This window comes from Stylophora pistillata, chromosome 4 (genome assembly GCF_964205215.1).
Source record: "Stylophora pistillata chromosome 4, jaStyPist1.2, whole genome shotgun sequence".
Classification (NCBI taxonomy): Eukaryota; Metazoa; Cnidaria; class Anthozoa; order Scleractinia; family Pocilloporidae; genus Stylophora; species Stylophora pistillata.
In genome coordinates, this window is record NC_142522.1 from 29,038,073 (window position 1) to 29,064,493 (window position 26,421).

At 37.9% G+C, this 26,421-nt stretch overlaps 2 protein-coding genes across 3 annotated transcripts; one reads left to right on the top strand and one right to left on the bottom strand.

Annotated features, from left to right (window-relative positions):
- Position 1: 1 nt before the first annotated feature.
- LOC111328894 (ubiquitin carboxyl-terminal hydrolase isozyme L5) lies at positions 2-7,126 on the top strand. Its single transcript, XM_022933427.2, has 12 exons — positions 2-151; positions 1,287-1,350; positions 2,357-2,462; positions 2,574-2,699; positions 3,513-3,574; positions 4,255-4,385; positions 4,898-4,961; positions 5,270-5,384; positions 5,513-5,545; positions 5,659-5,796; positions 6,321-6,419; positions 7,002-7,126. Exons 1-12 carry the CDS (start codon positions 76-78, stop codon positions 7,044-7,046), a joined length of 1,059 nt encoding a protein of 352 aa, XP_022789162.2. The 5' UTR covers positions 2-75; the 3' UTR covers positions 7,047-7,126.
- On the bottom strand, positions 7,048-25,659 carry LOC111328882 (anaphase-promoting complex subunit 5). 2 transcript variants are annotated; one of them, XM_088756159.1, is made up of 21 exons: positions 24,284-25,659; positions 24,073-24,152; positions 22,457-22,566; positions 21,741-21,945; positions 20,945-21,005; positions 20,417-20,518; positions 19,959-20,167; positions 19,262-19,343; positions 18,872-18,964; positions 17,136-17,203; positions 15,856-15,969; positions 14,931-15,087; positions 14,350-14,424; positions 13,979-14,100; positions 13,635-13,712; positions 12,904-12,957; positions 11,886-12,033; positions 11,121-11,190; positions 9,381-9,476; positions 8,027-8,121; positions 7,048-7,488 (listed from the first exon to the last, which is right to left on the bottom strand). In XM_088756159.1, exons 1-21 carry the CDS (start codon positions 24,443-24,445, stop codon positions 7,369-7,371), a joined length of 2,301 nt encoding a protein of 766 aa, XP_088612285.1. In that variant the 5' UTR covers positions 24,446-25,659; the 3' UTR covers positions 7,048-7,368. The 2 variants fall into 2 exon arrangements, with proteins under 2 accessions (XP_088612285.1, XP_088612286.1); XM_088756160.1 differs by lacking the exon at positions 24,073-24,152 and having other exon boundaries at positions 24,284-24,403.
- Positions 25,660-26,421: the final 762 nt, after the last annotated feature.

The window sequence follows — 26,421 nt, forward strand, 5'->3', positions numbered from 1 at the left end:
TTAGTCCGTTCTGTGATCAATTGAAAGTAAAATGATAGCCTGGACACTCGTAAGCAAAAAAAAAATTAATCCAAGATGGCTGCTGGCGGAGGCGAATGGTGTTTGATTGAGAGCGATCCTGGCGTTTTCACCGAATTAATCCGAGGTTTTGGTACGTGCTAAGATTATAGTTAACCATGGAGCATTCTCTTGTAATACGAATAATTTCGTTTCCCTTTGAGAACAGAGTCAGGATCACCACGAGATCGTTCGATTTTGAACTTCCAGCGGGAAAAAAATTATCATGGTAAAAGATTACGTTGCAGCAGTCTTAAATATTTCCGTTCTCTCTCAACGTAGCAGTCACTATCAGTTTCTATGAACTTGATGTTGACCAACGTGATCGATAAAAGTGGAATCGCTTTTGCTGCATGTTCCTGTTCCCTCTCCAAGCTCTTGTAGTTTTTCTTTGCATTTAATTTATTTCGCTGTCAAATTAAACACGTGACGTTGTTTCATATGCAATCATTCGGTACAAAAAGAAATCCGGGAATAGAGAGGGAGGCCTTTAGTCCAGGCTTGAGGATTTCTCAGCACCCAAAGTTTATATATTTATATTCATTTTATATTTATGCTATTTTCATGGATAGCCTCCTAGAACACAAGACTTCGTGTGTTCATTGGAGTTTCTACATAACAGTTTACCCTACTGTAATTGGCAGAAATATACTGTTGGATAGCGTGGAAGTTAGTTTTGTTGATGAAAAAATGAGGAATATATAGTACATGTATGGTTTATTAAAGAGCAGTAGCTTGGCAGGATTTCCACTTTATGAAAGGAAATGCTGTATAGAACTTACTTTTAAGCATCATATGCAGTGCAATAAATTTTGCCCAAGGTTAGGCACTTTTTTTTAAAGTACTAATCTTTTTAAAATTAGTATTTGAAAGCATGTCTAACATCAAGTTTGATATGGAAGCTACTCCATGTTATATAGCCTTATTACCTCAGTTTCTCTCTCACCAACTTTCAGGTAACTCTTTAAATTCCCCTTCCAGGACCCTCCTCTTGAAAAAGGATCCCCTAAGATTATGGAAGGGTATCCACTGAACCCACTTTGGCCAATCTCTAGAATAAACTATAAAAATAGTATATGTGTTTTTTTAGCAAGAATGCACTCTGGGACATCATGTAGCCAATCGTTCATTAATTCATTTTTCTTTTATTGACAAAATCTTCCCTATTTCCTATTACCTTTGTGATGTTTCTGTATCATAATATTTGCCCATTTGATATGTTACTAAAGGGTGTTCTGGAATTCAAGTGGAAGAGATCTACAGCCTCGATGAAGCATCCCTTGACGAGTTAAGGTACTACTGATCAATTTATATGATTTCTGAGTGATCTTCCCAAAGAACTTTTTTTTCACTTGTCACATTAGTCTCTTGAACGTATAGTCTCAGCAAGAATACAACCTACATATCTCTAAGTTATTTTAACTTGTACATATGAGGGCTTTTTCATTTATCAGGGGTTTAACCATTTCACTCCCAAGATCTCATTGATAATTCTCCTTACTGTCTGCTATACAATTCTTACCATCTTAGTTTGGAGAATTTGGTATTGGATCAGATCAGTGGTAGACCATAGGTTACCAACTGTCTGCTACTGCCTGGTAAGATCTCTTACAGCTGTCTGTCAACCCTTCAACCCCTAAGAGTTATTGGCATTCGATTTCTCCTTACAATATCACCCCTGAATCACAGCTGAAGGGTGTGAGAATATGGGAAATGATCATCAACCAAAGGAGTTCTTGATTGTTAAACAAATTCTCCTTGTCAGCACCTTAGGAAATTTATAGAGAACAATATCACCCCTGAATCACAGCTGAAGATCATGAGAATATAGGAAATGGTCATCACCTAAAGGAGGTCTTGATTGTTAACAAATTCTCCTTGTCATTACCAAGGAAATTTATAGAGAACAGTATGGAGAATATGCATACTGATGTTAGAGCATAAGGGGTTAAGCCTGTGAGCAGGCTCTCGTGTTTGAGTTTTTGCCTGATGATACAGCAGCCTACAGTACTACACCATCAACAGCCTTTATGGAAAAATGTATTAACTCTTTTAACTCCAAGAGGTGATGAAAATGTAACTTTTCTTTATAATTAATATCCATATGTTGTACAGTAAACAGGTAATGAGAATTCACAAGCTTATCAGGTTGAAGTTGTCTCGATCTAACACCAAATTCTCCCAACTACTTTACAAGGAAATGTGTCACAGCTAGAGGGGAGAGTTATATCAATCAGATCTTGGGAATTTAAGAGTTAAAGACCTTGCATTATTGATAATTATTCTTTTTTAATTTCAGACCAGTTCATGGTTTAATATTTCTTTTCAAATGGAAGCCAGGTGAAGAGCCTGCGGGGCCCATCGTGCATGAAAGTCGGTCTCTTGGAATATTTTTTGCAAAGCAAGTAAGTTTACTTTAATTTCTAAATCATATTTCATGAATGTCCTCACAGTCAGTACTACCAGAGAGAGCTAATGGAATAAATTATAACAACCTTAAATTATTATGTTTTTAGGTTATCACAAATGCCTGTGCAACTCAAGCAATTTTAAGTGTGCTCCTTAACTGCAATCATCCAGACATGGATCTTGGACCAACCCTGTCAAGCTTTAAAGAGTTTTCAGCCACATTTGACTCATCAGTAAGTTCAGTTTTTATTGTAATGCATCATAGTCTTGTAAACTAATATAAAAAGTGGACTTTTTGCAATTTATCTATTACATATTTGTATGGTTTTTTTCTAAGCTCTGATATTTCATCCATTCATGTGGACTTCTATCACCAAACATTCCTTTCAAACTTGTAGCTGGTCCTGAGATTGTGTTACTATGTCAAATTCCAAAGTATATCCCCAAGTTTGATGATTTACCTAATTTGTACAGAATGTAAAATGCTTAATAATAGCATTGTGACAGAATCTAAAGAATGATCTCTTCTGGGTGTGAAAGAGTTCAGAACATTAAAAAGGAAACTGATTTCAACTCTCTCCAGAGTAAGATGTTCATTCAGAGGCCAGTTAGCTAATGATTTGGTCTTTTTGGATTTTGGCCAATTACTGAATGCACACATATATACATGGATAACCATAATTAGTATAATTATAGTTACTAAAACAGTGGATAGTGCTGAAGGCGCGCTCTGATTGGCTAGTCAAACTCCGAATATCCTTTGCTATTTACCTCCAAACAACTCGGGAAAGCATGGCGTCCCAGTCTGCATCTGTGACAAGCAAAGAAATCACTCAAATTAATTTTTGGTGGTGTATATTATCTCAGTGTTCACTCAGTGATCACTACTATTCACCTCAGTTTCAGTGGTTAGCGGGGGATATTTACCTCGCCGCTTTGCAGCTCGGTAAATATCCACCACTAACCACCTCCACTTCAGTGCATAGTTGTTAAATGATTGAAATATTAAATTTTTAATCATCATTTTGATCTTTCATTGGTGACAGTTAAAGGGGCTCAGTCTCAGTAACTCTGATGTTATAAGACAAGTTCACAACGGTTTTGCCAGGTTTGAATCAGTAATTTATTACAAATTGTGTGACTGGTTTTCATTCATTTGGAGCCTTTAAGCAAATTACAATTAGTATAGGTTACAAGTTGACTCATAGGTGCGGTAGAGATAAGGTGAGATGCTGAAGAATGTGTTAGAAATACAAAGTCACAAATTTTTTGGTTTGAGACTCTAATTCTGTGATTAACTTATGTACTGAAAGTATTGACTGACTGACTTACTGATTTACAGACAGATAAACTGAGTTGCTGACTTACTTATTGATTAAATGACTGACACTGACTTATTTACCGACCGACTGACAGACCGACCGACCGACCAAGCGATTGACTGTCTTGACAGACAAACTGATGACTTACCGACTGATTGATTGCTTGATTGACCCACCAAGACTGACTTACTGATGCACTTAATGACAGCTGACTGACTGAAAGACTGATAATTTACTAACTGATGATATACCAACTGATTGACTGATTTATTGACTGCCTTAATAACAGATTCACTCATATGTACTGACTAATGCACTCACTAATTAAATGAAGGGGTGACTAATTGATTGATGTAGTGATTCAAAAGGCACATTACTATCGTTACTATTTTAAGTTAATGTTTTAAGTATCCTTAGCAAGTTTTACAAAATGTAATTCCTGTTCATTTTTACTCTATGACCTCAGGCAACAGATGTTTGAATTTGATGCCAAACTTCCTCCAAAAGATGACAACGTATATCACTTTGTTGCATATGTTCCAATTCTTGGTAAACTTTACGAGCTGGATGGTCTAAGAGATGGGCCTATTGACCTTGGTAATGCTCTCATTTAACTGTACTGTACATGTTATGAATAAAGGCTGATAGTTTCTAAAGAAACTGTTTGGGGCTGCGTCAGTGGGGGTAACAAAATAATTTGAATATATCGACAAAGTTGAAATGGTAAATTGGCCACCGTTATGATTATAAAAGCCGTTGTTTCAAGCGTTAGCCCTTTGTTGGAGCGAATAGTGGAATTGTGGGTTGTGTGTGCTTTTAAAGGCAGAAAATGGAGCTATGTACAAGTTATGGATGGACACAACACATTGCAACACAAATCAAGTTTTCTAGCAGTTAGGGATATGTGCCTCAGATTGTATAAGTTGTTCTCAGTCATATTGTCAAACAGTACAACTTTTAAACATTGATTAGTGTTTCAACATCTTCTGAAAGTTAGACATTTTAATCTGTACCAGCACACCATTGAGTCAGAGTGAGGTTAATGTTGATTTTTGTTTATGTCTGTGGGCACAAACTTATCCTTAATTCATTTATTTGCATCCTGTCAGGACCATGTACTCCAGAAAACTGGCTCACCACATGCAAACCAATCATTGAAACAAGAATGCAGAAGTAGGTAGTCCTACAAAGTATTTCTTTTTTTCTTTTCTTTGCTGTTAGAGTTTCTGTTATTTATGTTTCTCTGCACAACCAGGATGGACAGTAGACACAAGTTTTAACAAAATATGATGGGATTTTACATGCATAGTAACAAAGAAAAAATAAGCTCTAAAATGCACTTAACTTGCAGAACTGTTTGCTTCACCATCTCATCTGGAATACTCAGCTGAAGAAATGCATGTCAACCTCATAGCAACTGATTCATTGACAAAAGCTATGCACTAAAACCCAAAATTGTGTCTTGATTTTTCTAATCTCAGATACTCAGCAGAAGAAATTCACTTCAATCTCATGGCAATTGTTTCATCAAGAAAAGCCCTTCACCTTAAAGACATTGACAGACTAAACCAAAGGAAGCAACAGATTCTGGATCAGGTGTGGGCCCAATTCTTAAACAACTTCTCAATAGTTGAATATGAGATGTTTTCCTTGTCATTTGACTTGTTTTATCCATTACCAAGTGATAACAAGTTGATTAATTTTTCTATTGCTACATTTTTCAGCTGGAAGAATTAAAAAGTCGGACATCAGCTGAGGTGATTTTTAAAAACCATAGCTTCTTGTTCCACAGCTTTCTGTTTCAACTGATGTAAAGCTATGTCAAGATAATGAGACCTGCTGAAAAACAGCCCTGTATTTTTTTTTTCAGGGAGGGGAGGGAATGGAGACAGACCAGATGGCAACATCAGTCAGTCAATATCAAGCTATTTTAAAGAATATTGATGGCGAACTTTCTCGGCTACAGACACTTATTGCAGGAGAGGATGACAAAATGTTGCGATACAAGGTAGGAATTTTATCTCGTTGATGGCAGGCAAAGTAAGATTGTAGAAACATTCTGCCACATTTGCTCGAATTGCACAAGATTTAGGTTGCATGCAGAAGTATCCAATATTTGTTGACTAAGAAGTTGGAGACATGACATTATTAGTACAAAATATAATATTCTCACGTTAAAATGAACCTAAGCATGTATTTTTCATGCACAACAAAGGCAGATCAGTGTCAACTGCATATGTGATGTCATTCCTAGTTGTGGTGGTGGTGCATTTCACATCCTTATTCGAACAAAATTTCATGCATAATCAGGACATTAAAAATGGCTTATATCCATAAGGTGGTGTTCCACAATGAGCTTGTGAACCCCTGCCCCCTTTTTTGAAAGGTGGGTAAAGCTATCCGAAGCATAGTATGTTTTATTAATACTTATCCGCAGTTATCTTCCCTTTTAACAACTGGGCCAGTTGTTTGTACAAAAATATCCCTTTTTAACTTGACACCTTTTCTTTCATTCTTCTGGAAATTGTACAGGTTGAAAACATAAGGAGAAAACACAACTATCTACCACTGATTATGGAACTTTTAAAAGTTTTGGCCAAACAAGGAAACCTGGTGCCATTGGTGGAGAAAGTATGTTTACCTCATGCGGCATTTTTTGTAACTGTTATCTCTCACTTTGGCAATTCAGTGCATCCGTAAAATGTTGCTCTATTCTCCCTTTTACATGAAGAAATGCAAAATTCTCTCATAGATATTAATGCCCCGGAATAAGAAATCTATTGCCAGAACCCAATATGGGCACTAAGTCAGATTGAAATCTATAGTAACTTAACTTAGCTGTAGTTGCATTGCTAGTCAAGACGCGTTACTCTTAGTTCTTATCTCTGACCAAACCTACCTGGCCAGCCTACAACAATAAGCATAGGGGAGAATTAGTAGGAAGTAAAGTGTAGTTGTTAGCATCTGCGTACTCTACGAGCAGGCCCAGTGTGCCGAAGGTGTGGCACTAATATTAAGAGTTAGATCCCTATTCCTGGCTCGCGTTGTGCAAGACCCTGTTTTTGCCCACCAGTGAAGAACAGCTCACGCTAAAACGCTTCTTGCCCAATTTTCAAGTTGTGGAGGATTATGGTCGTGTACTTCGGCGATTTTTGTGTAGCGATTGTTGGAAGTCGGTTAACTTGTTCCGTTGTACTTTGTTTTACTTTTCAGGCAAAAGAGGAAGTGCAGGCCAAGAAGACAGAACAGGCTCAATAAAGCCAGGAGAAATTTTGTTTTATTTCATAAGCAATAACTGTACAGCAGCAATTCATGAGTAATTAAAAAGTTTCTGTATATGTTTTGTACACAGTCGTTATTCCTGTGATAACACCAAAACGATATTGCGAGTCTAACACTTGGATTTTGAAAGGATTCAGAGTTTCGCGCGGTAGATGCCGTATGCTGTAAACTGAGTTGCCCTCTTGAATAAAATCGCTGCCTCCTTGTTTTTTATTTTTTCGTCCGACAGACAATTCCATAACGACGCCAATCTTGCAATTCTTTGCTACGCTCCCTCGATCGCCAAACTGTTATCTATTTATAAAACAAAGAGTGAAGACCGGGCGCTGTTTGTTGGTTGTCTTTGGAGGATTTCACAGCACTCAGCCGCACACGCATTTCTCTCGATGGTGAAACCCAGCTCGTCGTATATCCTCGCCTGACAAAAATAAAGAACGGTCGTTTTTAAGTTGTAAATGCCCAGGAAAAGTTAAGCAGGCATTAGTCCCCGTGAAGTGTTCCCATGTTCTTTGTGTCTCTACTCAGTAAGTTACAAACGCAGGTCGCACGGCTCTGAAGTCGACTTTAGATAGTAGATGCCGATTTAATTTTAAGAATTATTATGGGGTGCGTGCGCAAGTAGGTGAGAGACACCCCACCTTCGCCATCAAAAACGTCCTTTAACATTGCACTAAAACAGCCATTTTAAATTAAATTCCCTAAGTAATCTGGAATTGATTTGGATTTTGCCTCGACTTCGCTTTTTCGTCTACAAACTTGCGTCACTCGCTCAAACAATAAGATGCAAAACTGAATACCATCCAGACATGGCTACTCGTGCTCTTCCAAGCACGAGGTCGGTTACGTGTTTTTTGTTTGCTTTTTTTTTTTTTATATCGGTTCTTCGTTATCCAACTTTTTTCTGGTTTTGGTTTACGACACTCAGTCAATAGTGCGGCTCATGGTTAGATGTTCACCTGAAAGTATAAGACATCTCTGGTTTTATCGGCAGCCCCTAACTTCCTAAATCCTTTCACGATCCTTTCCAGAGTTGGCAAAGCAGAACGCAAGTCTAATGAATGGAGAAACAACAAATATTAGTTACCTTTTTTTCGAGTCAAACAACACTGCGTTTAGAAAACCAGCAACACTTGAAGGTAGCACGGACGTTAGTGAGAAAACGAGGACACGAAAGCACTCTTGCAATAGCGACAACTGTCTTTTGGCTTTACTGTCACAACAGTGAACTAATTAAATAGCACGCATGATAGAGGCTAAACCACCACCCCCCCCCCTCCCCCCACCACCACCACCTTCCGCTCCTACGAAGCTGTAAAAGCCCATCAGGATCAAAGCTGAATACATTACACTACCCAAATACCCCCAGTACAGTTTTTCAAGGTATGCTAACCGAAAGTTCCTCAGACATCCTCATTTGCTAGTGTTCCCCAAATTCACCGTAGACAGTCGACATTAGGGAGTTTAAGCAAATCGCTACGGCTGGCGCTGCTACGGCTACCGGAAGTAAAATTGTCCAGAAACGAGTCATTGCGCATGTCAGTGGTTCCCATCCAGCCGTAGCGGGAAATCCTTCTACGCGAGTGGGAAGGTTTCGGCGTAGTCTGTGGTACGTGAACTTATCTCGCTTCTTTCTTCGCTTTATACATTCTCCTGAGCAATTTTAACTATTGAAATACACTTAACATCTTTAAAAATAGCTTATCGGGAATATTTATCAAGCTTGCTGTCCCTTACCGAGTGAATCTGCCTTTATTTTTGCGGCCGGGTTTGTCGAAGGATCGAAGCAGTGTGCACATGGAGAACGCAGCGAACGCAAAGTGAAATGCGTAGGTGGAAAGTCTAACTTTTCCTTTTCAAACCTCAAAGACTACTTGAAATTCAAATAGCTGAAGCCAAGGAATGACGAGGGTTACGAGGGACCGTGTAGAAACTTTGGTTTGGTGTTTATAAGCTCCAAACTGGCAATTTTACAACACGTAAGTTCAAATATTTTAATTCATTCATTCACTGTGCACAGGATCGCTTACAATTTTTTTTTCCAAACGTTGGAATCCCTCGTCCCTTTCAACGAAGTCATTTTGAGTTTTTAGACGTGCAATAAACTACCGCGAAGACGCTTAATTTATTGGTTTTACAGTTCTCAGCCGTACTAGGTTTGTAGTTCGCGTTGCTTAAAGTTGGATTTTGGCGGGCTACGGCGACGTACTCTCCCCAAGCCTCGTCAACCACGATAGCCGTAGCAGCGCCAGCCGTAGTGATTTGCTTAAACTCCCTATCGTTGGATAAAATACTTGTCTTTGCTCTATTTACCAGTTTCCCGGCGACTTTTATCCTGATTTTGCGATGAGACGGTCAGCTGACACTTGACCAACAAAAACCGAGCGCAGCACTGCACGTACAAAGAACCTGGGGACAAATAATGAGCGACGTTGTAAGGGGGAATGACTGCAATCTGTAAACTGAATCACTGTACAAAGAAAACATAACTACCTTGCAGACGATTGTGATCGAGTAATTTTTGGGTCGTAATGCAGGCTAAAATTTGACGCTACATACCTTCAATCAGTTATTTTTTAGCCCTTGAAGAAGAGACACAAACCTCAACGGCTTTAAAACCGTTAATCTTTGAAAGTTCGTTTCTAGGTACCTGTTACACTAACAAGGTAAAAGGTTGGGTAATTCCGTATTGTATTCGAGTGACCCACCTAACCGGGGCTTATCTCGGTTTCCTTTGCATGAAGAGATGAGGAGTATCAATACCCACCCCCCCCTCTCCTGGATTGGATACCAGTCCATCGCAAGGTTCCCCCCCAGTAATTGCTTCCCTTGCAATTTAATTTGCCGGTACCCAATGATACCCCTGAGTGGAGAGAGGCATTGTGAGAGTAAAGGGGGTAAGTTTCTAAAGAAACTGTGGTGCTGCGTCGGTGGGGGTAACAAGGTTATTTGTTACCCCCGGTACCCAATTATACCCCTGAGTGGAGAGAGGCATTGTGAGAGTAAAGGGGGTAAGTTTCTAAACAAACTGTGGTGCTGCGTCGGTGGGGGTAACAAGGTTATTTGTTACCCCCGGTACCCAATTATACCCCTGAGTGGAGAGAGGCATTGTGAGAGTAAAGGGGGTAAGTTTCTAAACAAACTGTGGTGCTGCGTCGGTGGGGGTAACAAGGTTATTTGTTACCCCCGGTACCCAATTATACCCCTGAGTAGAGAGAGGCATTGTGAGAGTAAAGGGGGTAAGTTTCTAAACAAACTGTGGTGCTGCGTCGGTGGGGGTAACAAGGTAATTTGTTACCCCCGGTACCCAATTATACCCCTGAGTGGAGAGAGGCATTGTGAGAGTAAAGGGGGTAAGTTTCTAAACAAACTGTGGTGCTGCGTAGGTGGGGGTAACAAGGTTATTTGTTACCCCCGGTACCCAATTATACCCCTGAGTGGAGAGAGGCATTGTGAGAGTAAAGGGGGTAAGTTTCTAAAGAAACTGTGAAGCTGCGTCGGTGGGGGTAACAAGGTTATTTGTTACCCCCGGTACCCAATTATACCCCTGAGTGGAGAGAGGCATTGTGAGAGTAAAGGGGGTAAGTTTCTAAACAAACTGTGGTGCTGCGTCGGTGGGGGTGACAAGGTAATTTGGTTATATCAACTAAGTTTAAATTGTAAATTCGCTACCGTAAAGAGTTAAAAAGCTGACGTTTCAAGCTTTAGCCCTTCGTCAGAGCGAATGGAGGAATTGTGGGTTATGTGTGTGTTTATATGCAGAAAGTGGGGTTATGCTGTTGGTGGGAACATGGTGACGAGAAAAACATGAATAAGTAGAATGAAAAGCGTTAGTTGATACCTATGAAGTTAAGAAAGAGTTCGACTGTGAGAGTAACGTGTTTTGCCCAAGAACACAACACACTGACCCTACCATGTCTCGAACCCAGAGCTCTCCGCCAGGAGTCCAGCGCAATGACCATTAGGCCACTGCGCCTCCTACTCGTATTGTCAAAGGAATCTAATATACCATGGTCAGGGTAGTAATTTACACATCGACAGCTCTCAACTCACCATGTGATAGAATCTGGACCATGGTTCTCTTGATCAGAGCCACAGCTTTTGCTGGTAAACCTAAAGATAGCTTAAAGGAACGGTATAGTGTTCTACGTTACTGCTACAGCAAGTAAATGATGACAGTTCCTGGTGCTCATGTTTTCAGTAATAAAGTAAAACCATTTTTATTGAGTGTGTAGAAAGGATCAGTTTGCTTTACTAGACTGTTATTGGCCAAGAAAAGATTGTGCTGTACTCACAAACAATCAAATGCAGAAATGGCACTAATCCTGACTTAATTATACGCGTGTTTTCCCGCGCTAAAGATCGTCCCTTTACTTTGAGTTCTGATTGGCTGCTTATGACATTTTACTTCCTTCTGATTGACCACTGTGATGGTATTGTTGTCGGGTTAATGTTGCGCAATCAAAAGTTCTAAGCTTGCGATTTTATCAAACAAATCCCTGACTACTTGTCAGCTCATGGACATGCATACGTAAGCGAACTTGTTCCAAAGGTTTTAACCCAACTCAAAACATAAATGCCTTTGAAAGTCGTCTAAGAAACTAATGCAATGTATTACATGTATGAACACAAACGAAAACAAAGCGTACGCCAAACGGATGCATCCAAAATTGAAGAAAGCATTATACCTGAACGCCTTTTTTTACCTCACCAAAACAAAACCCAAACTAACCCAAGATTAAACTTCTATTAATATCAACGTTCACCAACGAGAAAATTCTTTGTAACACAGTTACCTCGCCATTGGAAGTCATATACCTGGATTTGTGCGATGTAAAGTGAGGCTAACGCAGCTGAATTATCCATGTAGTGTGAACATGAGGTGGTCAAGCAGTCAAGAGCGTGAGGCAATGCAGACACTGGGTCACTCAGTAGCAAGAACAGCTGTGTTAGGGCTAAAAGAATTCTGAGGGGAAATGAAAACAATGCAACCATGATGAACACTTAATAACTTGTCAAATTATGGGAGGCGCAGTTGTTTGTTGATTAGCGCACTGTTTATGTACGATCAAGAAGTTTGTAACAGTCCTGAGTGCATGAAGAGAGCATGACATGATTGGAGTGGTCGAACAAGTCAGCAAAATTCGCAGATTTGTTGACAAAACACCAAGCAAGCCATATACATAAACTAAGAAACTAATGATTAAGATGGACGTCTAACTTAAAGTGGAGCGAACCGTTTGAAATTGCATGGAAAAGTCCAAAATTGGAAGAGACTGTCCCAGCGAAACCCGTCGGAACCATATGAGGTACAGATAAGGAGGGAACTAGGGGTTGTTTAAAGGGCAAAGTTGAAATTACAAAAATGTTTTCAGCTAAAATAGAAATAAAGTAAACCGCTTTTACATAGACTGCTTTTTTAAGATGACAATCAAATTCTACCCGGAGCTCAAATTCAACCGCCTCCCGGTTAGCTCAATTGGTTAGAGCGCCGCATTGTGTTGTGCGGGAGGTCGAGGGTTCGAGCCCCGGCCAGACCAATACTCATGGTCTTAAAATAAGTGAGGAGAATTTGCTACCTTTCTATAACCAAGAAACGGATAGATATTCTAGTCTTTTCGGATAAGGACGAATAGACCGTAGGCCCTGTCTCCTGCAGGGTTAGGGGTAGGAGACGTTAATTTCCCACACACGAGATTACTGTATGGTGGATGTCCTTCCCTGGGCGGGATGGGTGGGTGTTGGCCCTGAAAAGCCCCTATGGGGAGTGGTCAATTAACTTACGTATGTATGTATGTACTCGTTATGGCACTTGAAAAAGAAGATTTCACAATACCTTGCTTTGTATTCAGCAGCTGATTTCTTTCCGTCATTTAAGAATACCTTGTCTCTGGAATAAGCCAAACATACTATCATTTTGAGTCCAAAGGATTTTCAAAATCGAAGACGCATTCAAATTTAAATTCTGTTCAGTTGTAAAAAGTTGATATACTTAAACTAAGGAGGTACGTCTCTAAAGAAACTGTAGTGCTGCGTCGTTGGAGGGTATAACAAGGTACAATTTGGTTTTATCATCTGAGTTGATAATGTAAATTGGCCACCGTAAAGAGTTTCTAAAGCTAATGTTTCGAAGCGTGAGCCCTTCATCAGAGCGATTAAAGAACGATACATTGCATTTAACTTTCCTCGGTAAGGGCCCCAGATAGACCTTTCTTTAACGCATGAGAGTGACTGGAAACTAATATCTCAAAACAGCAACATTGCTAAATGAGGGTAAAAGAAATGATCACCAACTTAACACGTTTTTGATTGTTAAACAATTCTCCTTGTCAGCCTCATAGGAAATGCGTAGAGAGGAGTACAGAGAATATGCATACTGATATTAGGGTGCAAGAGGGAGACCAAAATGGATGCTAAATGTTTACTTTTTAAAGTCATTTTTGAGAGGGTCATATTGTCCTGACACGAACCCTAAAATTATCAGTAAGTCCCTGTTTAGAGATGTAACACTTTCAACTATCCTCGTTACCGCAGGTTGTGTCAGTTTCACTTAATTTATACTGTTACCTTGAGCTTTCAAGTAACTTCTGTAACCTGGGAAATGCTGTGGTGTAATCTCCTAAATGAAGCAAATTCAAAGCGGACCTAAAAGAGAGAAAGATAACCTCTATCATGACTAAATTCATTTTTCTTCCTTTTAATTGGCCAAGAGACCTCAAAAGACACGTAAATAATTGCCTACAATGATGGCCTGTTCAGAAGCAGTACCGTTCGTCAAATTATGTTTGAGCGTTAGCCCTTCGTCATTCTCTCTAACGTCAAGGGTTAACGGTCGAAACGTCAGCTTTTAAACTCTTCACAGTGGCCAATTTACATTTTCTTCATGAACTCAGTTAATAAAACCAAATTACCTATAGTCTGCCTCAGGTTCATCTAGCGCTGCTAATTGTTCGACACATGCTATTGCCCTCTTCATGTCACCTTGAAGTGATGCTCTGTTGTGATCTATGACAGCTTCAGTCGTCATCCATAGCTGTTAACACACACACAAACACACACACACACACACAGAAAAGACATAAAAGAGCACGGGGTAGAAATGAAAAGTTTTACACTCAAATTCCTGGCTGCTAAAATGAAATAACTAGTGGAAAAAAGACCAAAGATTCATAAGCTGGATTTCAGGCTTTAAAGCGAAGTATCAAAGACTTGCGACAATTATGCTTTATTGAACAACTATGGGCTAATTTTACAGTCAGCTATTTGAAGAGATTCTGCTCACCTGAGATAATTTTGAATGTGCGGGAAACTTTATTCTGCAAAATGATAGAATGTCTGAGGCCTCTTGAAACATTCCCTGCAACAACAAACACATGAGTTAGGAGGTGAACTAACCTTTCAGGTATTTTCTTCACTTTGTTTGAAAAAAGAAAAAGGTAACTGGAAGAGCACGTGGAATAAAATAGACTATTCCAGCTGCTTATCACCTGTAAGTGAATGACTTACTAAGACATGTCTTTTGTTGTGAAAATAACTGTCTGTTTGTTAGGTGGCTATTTTTCATTTTTTAGGTGTATAGGGGACCTTGCTGAGAGGCAAGAAAATAATAGAATTAAGGACAAAAATCACTCATGATTAGCAACAAACTGGTTAAAAATCGTGAGTTTGACAGGCAGGTAAATCCCAAAAAAATACCTAGAGGGGGAAAGCCAAATTATAAAGGCCCAAAAGCCTTCTCCAGAAATAAGTTTCCTCTGTACTAGAAAATGGGTATCAAATGTAAGATTTTTCCTGCTTATATTTGGCTCTTTTTCAACACAATCATCGAGGAGATTTCATAAAAATTCATACAGGGAAGCTTACTCTGTCAGCATGTTGTTCTGCAAGACTACACAGTGACAGACAAGTGGCTTCTGCACTTTGTATCCCAGCTGTACCTCTACTAACAGATGTCATTAAGTCACTGCTGGCTGAAGTGTTTTGATGGAGTGCAAACTGGGTGAAGATACTTGCAATACAACTGAAAAAAAAAAAAAAAGACAATGGGTGTAACAGCAAAGAGAATGACAAGATGTGTTTGTTCATGAGGGTTAAGATCATCAATTAATGTTTACTCATTAAGAGTCACTATCACTTGTATAGAATCAAGGTATTTTTTCAGGCGATGAGGTTGGATGTTTAGGCTTTGCTATATGACACGTAGCATAATGGTTAGCTGCTAGTGGTGCATTTTGGCATTCTCTTACTGGTGTATATTGTACAACCCTCAACCCTTTCACTGCCAAGATCTCAATAGCAATTCTCCTTACTGCCTGCCATACAGTTCTTATGATGTAAGTTTGGAGAATTTGGTATTGGACCAACTGATAATCCCCTGATTTTCTTTTTTCCCTATTATCATTACTCATCTGATTGATTTTTTATTGATATGGGAGTTAAGGCTCCACACCTTTTACTGAAAAATGTTGGATGGAAATCCCCTTGTGACAGCTGTATAACATAGAATAAAACTATCCTGAAATCAAAAGTGATCCATGAACAGATGACACTCAGTTATAGTATTTATTCTATAGAGAAACTCAAACTATTCCTCTTCAAGACTCAGGGAACAAATCAGCAATTTCAAGTAACTTTCCCATACTCTCAATAGATTTTTGAAAATCAGCTAAAGAGTTTGAAAAGTAGTAGATCTCAGGACCCTGAAATTGATGGATTCTGAGAACTCTGGGTACTGTGAGGGTATTGGGAGATAGAAACTTCCAAGTTAACATAGCTAGATTAAACTTACTTTTTACCATAGATCTGCCAAATAGCTGCTTGTTGGACATGTGCGGCTGAGTTCAAGTCACCCAGTGCCTTCTGGGAGTTGATGATATTGATTTGGGTAAGGTTTTGTAGAACTCTGATGAAAAAAAATCAATATGATAGTAACAAAAATGCAAAGCTATCAATTGATATTGAACATATTATATGAAATCAGATACGATGAATATATGAAGTTCATATATTTTGAACTGTGGTTATAGATACGTATGATGCAGTAGAGAGTGCTATTTATGCAATAGTGAAAATCAGACCTGAAAAAAATCAGGCCTGTACGGGATTCGAACCACTGACCTCTGTGATACTAGTGCAGCGTTCTACCAATTGAGCTAAGAAGCCAACTGGGAGCAGGCCGTTAAGTTGATTCATGATAAACCCGTGATGATAAATCAGATATGATGAATATATGAAGTTCATATATTTTGAACTGCGCTTATAGATAGGTATGATGCACGATCCTCGCTGATTTTCGCTATTGCATAAATAGCACTCTCTACTGCAAGGATCATGCATCATACGTATATTATATGAATTAAGGTAAATAAAAAAGATGAAAGATTCTCCAAATTTTAAAGCAATCTGAGATAACAGATTGCAATTTTTGCAAGACCAGATGTTTAAGGTATCTCAAAATCCAGACAATCAAATGACTTCATTTACATGTGCACAAATGAAAGGCGACCAAAATTTAATTCTCTTAATCCCCTCTCCCTTCAAACAAACTATTAAACTATATCTTCTTTGCTTCATTAACTAATTAAAACAGGAGTACACAATGCCGTTTACATTTTTTTAATGATGTCATCACTATAAGGAAACATCCAAAAAGTGTCAATTAAAGTAACATGAACAGGTTTTCCGACCAATGCCTTTCACTTTTTGAATTAAAAAGGATTGACTATCCCTTCTGAAAAAACCGTTGGATAAATTTTGTAGCTTATATTAACAAGTTTTACTTTCTTCACATTTTACATGAAATTTAATGCCAAATCTAAAACTTGTTGTCATGCTTGTCTAAATTTCTAAACACCTTACAGGACTTGACATTAACAGCAGCAAACTAACCACAGATTAGAAGAAGTTTGGTTTTGGCTGGTGGTTTTGAATTTCCACCGGCCAGTTTAGCTAGTAAACAAACTGAAATTGTAAGTTGTAACATCTAACTTGTCACTATAGCCACTTGGCTAGTAAGTTGAAAAGTTAGTGTTGAGCCCTGCCTTAAAAAAGTTAATACGTATTACTTACTGAGGGGGTGCTTCTCCTGCCATGGCATCATACTGACAGTGATTCAACATTCCAAGAGAAGTCAAGTACTAAACAATAAAAATGACAAAACACAAATTGGGTGAAACATACATTTTAGAAATACAAAGCAAACATTATCAACAATATACCTCTAGGAACCTTTGTAATTTATGCAGTTTTCTTTTAACACAAGACTTGATACTGGTTTTCTCACCGATCTTAAATAAATCTGTCTCTTAATGCATACAAAGACTGGTTGTCCATAATTTGTTACCTGTCTGAAAGTTGTATTTCACCATGCATTTCTTTAGTATAATTTAATATTTTTCACATCCAGAAAGGATTAAAAAATAGGTAAATTAAAATGAAGAACAGTTCCCAAAAGATATTGTTGGCCAACTATCAACCAACAGTTGGCCAACAGTCAATGTGATTGTCTGCCATCTGTTGGTCAGCAGTTGGCCAACAGTCATGTGACTGTCTGCCATCTGTTGGTCAGCAGTTGGCCAACAGTCATGTGACTGTCTGCCATCTGTTGGTCCACAGTTGGCTGACAGGTTACCATGACCAGGCTCACAATTATGCATGACATTGCAACATTTTTTGTTATAATTTTAGAATTACATCTTCAAAAACTATTTCCTATGATAACCAAATTATCATACACACAGGATTTGCATCATAAATTTCCTTAAGAATGATCACACCTAACTTCCAAAATTTTAGAGAATTTCCTGCTATTGTTCGATTCCTTATAAAAGAAGTAAAGTTAGTTAGTTTAACTAAGTAGTTCAGAGTGTCAAGACCAGCACTTACAAGCTCAGAACCTCTTGGTCACAAAAAAGTAACTCCAGTACATGTAACCTCAAGTTAGTGACCTATTCCACTGAGGATTTGGTATGTCACATTTGACCTATTATTGTATGTCTTACAGTTTGAGTTCAAGAATAATATGGTTCATGTGTACTTATCTCAATCTAATTGTTTAGTCTTTGCTTGAATCCTTATATTAGTTGATTCATGTTCAAAATGTGTCAAGACTGCATTCAGCTTTCAGAACATTGCATTTATCTGTATACTTGACTTAAAGTTCATTGGTGAAATCAGATATTTCACTACAGTCTTCATTGTTTAGTTCATCAGTAATGACAGATGTTGTCCTGTCACTGAATGAGATTTTGCCAGTTTTCCTAGTTTTAAGTCGAAGGACAATATGAAATTGTGATTGAAATTAATCTTATCTAATGTTATGTTGTTTTGAGCTATTGTTTTATCAGTATTGACTTGTTTTCAGTCATTTCATGTATAATTCTAAGAATAGCCCACCATTCAATAGTTCTATGTTTGGTTAATAGGATTAAGTCTTTTAAGTGTCACACAATGATTACTGTTCTGTCATACAATGCTTTAAAATTGTCGTGTTAGTGCCTTGCTATTGTATGACAATTGATTGTAATTTTTACTAATTGTTTCATTTCATTATTTTAAATTATTGATTTGTTATTTGTCATTTATTATTTCTTTTAGCTTGCAATCACCCTTTCTTTTTATCAGTATTATTTCTTTTGTACCTTCCTGTATAAATAAATTTTATTGTGGCTATAAGTCTGTCTCGTTGTTCAAATAACAACATCAGAACCTGCCTCGGTCACATTACCGACAGCCGAAATTGGGAACCATTGTTTATAATTACTAACAAATATTATTTAAAAAAATACCACCTTAATTCTACTTACAGGAATTTTGAGTTCAGTGGCTCTTGTAACAAATCTGTCCAACAAAAGCTTTGCTTGAGAACAGCCATTCATTTCTAACCGATAAAGCCATCCCTGTGGAAGCCAAAAATCAAAAATCAACAAATTTATAAATGAAATGAAAAAGTGTACTGAGAATCATACTCCTGTAAAAAGTCTAGAATAAAATACTGACTGAAAAACTTTCTTTTGTTACAAAAAGTTTGATTTTTCCAACGGACCCAAGCTGTAAACCCTGCAGTTTCCTTTTAAACTTAACTCAATACATTTCTTACTACAAAGTAGACATTTGGCAATGAAAATAAACTTTTTGATATTTTTACTTTTTAATTTTAAAAGAACAGAACTCAACAATGGTGAAATGTTACTTGCCAAGCAATGCTCCAAACAAACATGATCATTGGTTTCCTGTGCAATTTGAATTGCTTCCTTCAAAGCAGCTAATGCTTCTTCCCTGAAAACAGTTTGGAATGCCACTCGTCTCACTAAATAACAACCATATTTAACTATCCTTACAGACATAGCAAATCTAATGTGAAATTTGTTCCAAAGTTTCTCTTGATCAATCCTAGGTTCATCATGAGCACAATAGTCTAACATTAGTTAAGAATGAATACAAGCCTGACTCACAGAGTTATAGCAGCTTATCCCAGTTTCTTTAGCATTAGGTGTCTGGAAGTTTCTCTTGTTTTCCCTGGGCTAGTTTATCGCAGTTTACCCCCACACATTTTGCAAGGTTTCCTTGAGAGTTTGCTTGTACTTAATTATTCTCTTAATAAGTGGAAAGAGACACTGTGACAGAGCAGCATCCCTAGATCTCTCGATCTTTCTCTCTCAATCCAGAGTCCATTGCCCCAATAAATTAGCCGTCCATCTCTCTATCAGTGCCTCTTCAGTACACCCAGTAAGAGACTGTAGTTTCAAAAAGGACTGAAAAAGTTGTCAAAAGAACTGTCAGTGAAGGGCGGTTGGCTAGATTTATTCCAGATGGAATGTGACCACAGGAGGTCTTCAACATGACACTCTCCATGTGTTAATCTGTGTTACATGGCCCCCCCAGTCATCATACCTGTGACCAAATTGGCAGTGGAATGCAGCCAGGTTCAGGGCAGCATATCTGAATCTGTGGCACTTCTCAGGCTCTATCTCTTCGGAATTTGAGGCTATTTTTATAGCTGACTCCCCATGCCATTGTTGTCGATCAAAATAATGATAGAGGCTGTCAAGTGCTCCCTTGAATTCCTTAGCTCTTAGACAGTTAAGAAAAGTTGTGTAGTGCTGTTGATGCAGAAACATATAGAAACAGCATGATTTTACCAACTACTTTTAATCAGTTGCAAGCACCTAGCTCAAGATAAAAATATGAGTATGCAAGGCACATCACACAAAATTATGAACCTACCATGTGGACTGGCTTGCCAACGTGTTCTCTCTAGCTTACTTTAAGGATCTAACAGCAAATTTAGCACTGTAATTCTGTATCCATTGTTTCTTTAAAAGGTTTATAGATGAATATAGAAGACTTACAATCTCAGCAATGTCGGGAGAAGCTGTTAAAATATCTGCTATTCTTAACTGCAGTTCAGGGGGTGATAAGGCCTCTTGTTCAGTGGTCTGTATCAGAGAAACCTTGGGTAAAATAAAATGCAAAATAATGTGACCAGTGTCTGAGAACCCCTTCCATATTAATACTTAAATGCCCCACAAAAGTCTAAAAACTAGGAAACAACATGATCACTTTTACTGCAGTGAACTTCATGTCGTACAATAAGTTGTGATTCAATTTCATCCCTGGTTGAAAGTCTATTTTCCATTCCACTGTACAAACAAAAACCCAAACACTTAAGGCAATAAAACATTTCAATCCCCAAAAACATTTGACATATCAAAAAAACCCGAATGAAGTTTGACCTCAACAAATGCATGTCAAACCCAGATAGCCCTAGCCCTTTTGTTGATTTTCTTTGACATGGTTTGCATATACTTTTAAAGAATTCTACTAATGGATCTCTACTTTCTATTAAATGCTAAGTAACATTTTATGCGTTATAATACCTGATTTGCCAGAAAAAACTCTGCCTGCCTGTTTGTAACTGGACCATGGAGGAAAGGATTTCTAAAAGAGCCCAGGAAATTATACTTTCTTATTCACAAAGTACATAGCATACTAATCGACATGGCTACTGATAACAATTTTTTTCCATGTCTAGTGCTGATCAATATGATTCTCAGACTATAAAGGATCTATATCAGAAAGCAGAATCCATACTATTAGAAATTTAGTAAAAATGACAACATTGTTACCAAAACTTTTGCCTAGTCTGTATCAGTATTGATAAACTGCATCTTGCAATCTCAATATGGCAAGAGATCCTCAGACTTTACCATATTCCCCCCCCCCCCCTGCCTCGAAAAAAAAAAGAAAAAAAAAAGGGTAGCGTTGCTTGGTAATGATGCAAACTTGGCTTTAGTAGCAATCCCTGATATTCCAAGCAAGCAATAAGATGGAAAGATTTGTTGAACACTGGAAAGGATGACCTCTTTAGAAACATACTCTTGTGTTAGGCCTGTCCAAAGAGAAAAATCCCATACCTTTTTTGTCATCTAAGTATCCAAGCATAGTCTTTTCTTTTCAGTTGATTTACACCCCAACCCCCCTATCTGCCTTTCTACCCCATTGTACGAAATGGAAGTCACCAAGCAGTCATATGCAATTTAAGACACTACCATAAGTTATTATTTCAACTTCTTTTATAACACTTTTTTTGATTACGCCAAACTACGAGTAACTTTACTATAATTGCAAATTAAGTTCCAGAAGTATTTTAAATAACAAGACCTTAAGGCTGACCTAGACATGCTGATAACTTCTTCTTCTTCATCCAGGGTTTCTGTACTCTGCATGCTCACATCTAAGCTGGCATCCAACTCCTCTTTATCTGTAGCATGCTTAAATGTTTCCATTCCCTTATAAACCTTCAGTTGATCCACAAAATGACTAACTTGGCCAAATGTCATCTTGTTAAATGATAAAGTCATTCGTCTTGTGAACAGACCTTCAGATCAAAGTCAAATTCTCATTACCAACTAAAACTATCTGAACTAAAACCAAAAGGTCTTAAATTAAAATAATTTGGATATATCAACAAAGTTGAAATGGTAAATTGGCCACCGTATCGATTACAAAAGCTGACGTTTTGAGCGTTAGCCCTTCGTCGGAGCCCTTCACTCCGATGAAGGGCTAGCGCTCAAAATGTCAGCTTTTGTAATCGTTACAGTGGCCAATTTACCATTTCAACTTTGTTGATCGATCCAAATTATTTCGTTACCCCCACCAATGCAGCCCCAAACAGTTTCTTTCTAAACTATCAGCCTTTCTTAAATTAAAAGACATACAGTGATTCCTATGTTTTAATAAGATCATCAAGGACTTTTTCTCAGTACTATGAAAGGATCCTTGCATGCAGATCCTTGAAAAAGTAAAATTTTGAGTACATGTTGACCCTTAAAAATCTATCTGTGAGACCATCAAATGTGCAAATTTCAATTCTTAAACACAACACATACCAAAGAGGCTCTTCTTATGCAAAGCAGGCTCTTGTCCACTTAAAAGGTCCTCTAGGGACTGAAAGAATTCTGAGAGGCCAGACACTCCAGTCTTCAGACAATTTTGTAAGCTACATGGTACAAAGCAGAATTGGAATATTGTAAAAAAAAAAAAAAAAGGTTACCATAAGTCATCATGGTTAATACAATTGTAATTAAGTATTATCCTTTACCTCAGGAGAACATCACTTTCAATGAGGATTAAATTTTTGAAATAGCACCATTACCTTGTTTATACACTTGTAAGCAACTGGGAGAACTCAAGGGTAGTGTATAGGGATTGACAGCTTGCCTGATGACATTAAGTTTTATATTTACTCTGCTAAGAAATTTGTTGTTCACGTACTGGGGTCACAACTCAAAACTACGCTAACAAGGTTAAAATTCCCAATGTGAAACTAATTGATATTCAACTCAAATCACTTTCTAACACCACTGCCTGATTAAAAACTAAAAGAAATCCTTTTTTTCTGGTTTAAAGATCTTTTTATGTTTGAGCAAGGTGATGGGAGGAGAAGGTGGGAAGAACAACAATCCCTCTACAAACCCTCTGATTGTGACTGCAACCTTTCTTATATACAGAGAGGTATTTTTTAATTAAGAAAAATTAATGCTCTCCAATAGGCAGATTCATGCTGACATCATTGTTTACATTTTTGCTCATTTGCATACGGCTTTCCGTAAAGAAGGAAGCATGTTAGATACAAATTGACTTCAGGCAGGTGAAGAGCTAGAAAACCTTAGCACATGGTGAAACTTGTAGCTCTTTGGGTGTAATATTCAAGGAGAAATAGTCCATCAAAAACTACAAAATTTCTGGGTGGCAAAAGCACTAATGAGCTCATACATTCTATGTAAAATTTTGAGTTTTTAAACCCGTGTTGCACAAAAAGTATTCAATGCATCAGGCTTGTATTCATTGGCCGAGTTAATTGTACTTTGACCTTTCGATGTTCAGAACTGATTTATTTTTAGCTCCATCAGAAACTGAATTGCTTGTGCTAATGAGGCAAAAATTGTAAACAAGGATTCCCATAGGATTCTTTCATATTAACCTAAGCATTTATTTGACTCAAAGAATGATTGTTAAGTCTGTGAGACAAGGGCTTCAATCAGAAAATTTATTTGTTCCAAGGAATGGTTGTTGAGCCAAAGACGTACAAAGTCTCGATTTTTCAATACAGTCAAGGCTACCACATAATTCGCCACCCACATTACTTTATCACGCTCTCCAATGCTCATTCCCAAAGAGCAACTAACATGTAACTTCTCTATACAATATCACCCCAAATCACACATATCACAGGGATGAACGATCACCAGCTTAAGTGCTTGATTTTTAAACAAATTCTCCTTGTCAACTCGTTAACAAATGTATAGAGAACAGTATGGAGAATATGCATACTAATGTTTGGGCTCTAAAGGCTGAATGCAACATTATGTTCTACAAGCTAAAAACAGTTTTAAGGATTTAATAATGTCAAAAATCTCTCCTTAAAAAATGAATCTAAAAAACAAGAACACGCGTCTGCATAAAGCATTTTTAAAAAATAATTAATTTAATTTAATCGTCTGACCTTTTCAGAACCAGGTCCTTCAGGCCAACATCCACCGCGTTAAGCCGCTTGCATAACTCAGTCAATTCTAAATCTGGAATCTGAGAGCAAGAAATAGCGGTTGCAGAGTATTAACACTCACCACTGCATTAGTTCGATCAGGCAACCTCTCGTAATAAAAGGTACAAAGAAATCAATTACCTAATTCCCCATGTATTTACTTGTACTTTACCTCAATCAATTCCAATAAAACCAAAGATAGTTTATGTCTGCATCTTTTTATACATTCTAAATCTTCTTCGTCTTCCTCGTCGTGGGAGCTCATAAGCTTGATGAGAGTCAAAAGGGATACCTTATGTGGAGAAACCCAATCTTTCTGTGACTTAGTCGCCATTTTGAAAATTCAAAATATTAATTGCTCATAATTTCAACTTCAACTTGCAAATTCTATTTTAAATTGTGAAAAAACCTTGATTCTACATTTAGATCAAAATGAGTTTCATTTTAGATAGTTTTCCCTACCCCCTCCTACTTAGTCAAATGTGAACTACCCAGAAGTGCTGGCGAGTAGCGTTCAAAACGACAATGAAAATGGCGGCTGAACCATGGAAAAAAGTTGGTACTTGACATCAAGCACGAATTTGTGACTTGTCTATCAGCGAAGACGATTTTCGTAGAATGATTTTTACGCTAAAAGAAGTCATCAAATGGCTGGGACTATCCATCTTCGAGCTGTGGCTTCATATTGTGGCAATTTTTGTATTTTCAGTTCTGGTTGCCGTGAAATTGGAAGGCGGAACTTTGTCATGGTGGACAGTGTTTGTTCCATTGTTTGCGTGCGATGGATGCGTGGCGTACTTCACAGCAATCGTTTTCATAAGACTCTTTTTGATAGGTGATAGGCGTTTAGCGGGAAAAAGAACGGCGTGGAGCTTACTGCTGTTGACTTTGTTGCTAAGTTATAAGATACTTCTCTGTCATCGACTGGAAAACTACATTGTTAGAGATTATGCTGTAATACACGTTCCCCTTTTCCTTCTCTTATTGGTCCTCGCTGTACGGGCTTGTCAAGTTGACTGTTAATGATCGAAGTGAAATACACAAGGTCAGCATGATCAAACATTCGAACTTCATTTGATAAGCTCAGCAAGCACATCACGTGATGAAAAAGCAGAGGACAACATGGCGATCAATTGACATTCGTAAATGTAGAAGTTGAACTTAAGGTACCATCCATGCATGCGATCTCAACAAAAATCAGTAACTGATTCTCACTTTAAATAATTGTGGCTACTTTACTCTGTATATTGAAACACTTTAACGGGAAATTGTCCTTACGTTTTAAGAGGAAAACACTGTATAGCTTATGAATTTATTTTACTGCTGGCCATTTAGAGAGCTGGAAATTGAGAAATCCATAGTTTCCATTTAAGGTTAATCATGTAAATTGCCAAAATAGAGTTTAAATTGAATTAATACAAATTTTCAACACAGGAACAGTGACAAATAAAGTTTGTAAATAGACCATGTTGTTATGATAGACCATACATAGTTTGATCAGAATTGTTTCTTTCATCAGAAAAGCATCATTAGAATAGACTGGGGTTTCTTCCCATGGGCTAGCTAGTCATGGTGATGAAGTGCTAGTTCAATGTCCACCACTTATAGTTATCTGTCTTAGTGAAGTCACTGTAACTATACTTTACTCAACTCTGTCTACGGTGAAATGGCCATTGTCATTGTCACTTAACAAATTCACTCTATGTTGCCATGCATCTGTTCAATAATAGGTCACAGATTATGTCAAAGTGTGGTAAGAACCAAAAAAAGTGGCACGTGAGTGTGTTGCTCATGTTCTTACCACATTTTAGCATCTATTTTTTCAGAGGTTTCATTAACATTTTCAGCAGTAAGGCAACTGGCTTTCACAGGTGGTAAAACTTTTTGAACTTAACTTCTTCATACGATAAACTTTCCTCCAGATGGTCAAACCAGGTGGGAAAAACTGTCCTCACCACCATTCAATTTGCCCAGTGCCTGGCCCTTAATGAAACCCCTTTTTTTATCTATTTCTGTACAGACCCATGGCAAAATGGAATCTATTTGTTGTATATGACAAGAATGCAAAATGTTGTTAATGGTGACATCATCTCGGGTTAGCTCTATTGGTTAGAGCACCAGATTGTGTTGTGCAGAAGGTCGAGGGTTCAAGCCCCAGCCGGACCAATACTCATGGTCTTAAAATAAGTGAGGAGAATTTTGCTACCTTTCTATAATCAAGAAATGGATAGATATTCTAGTCTTCTCGAACAAGGATGAATAAACCGTAGGCCCCGTCTCCCGCAGGGTTAGGGGTAGGAGATGTTAATT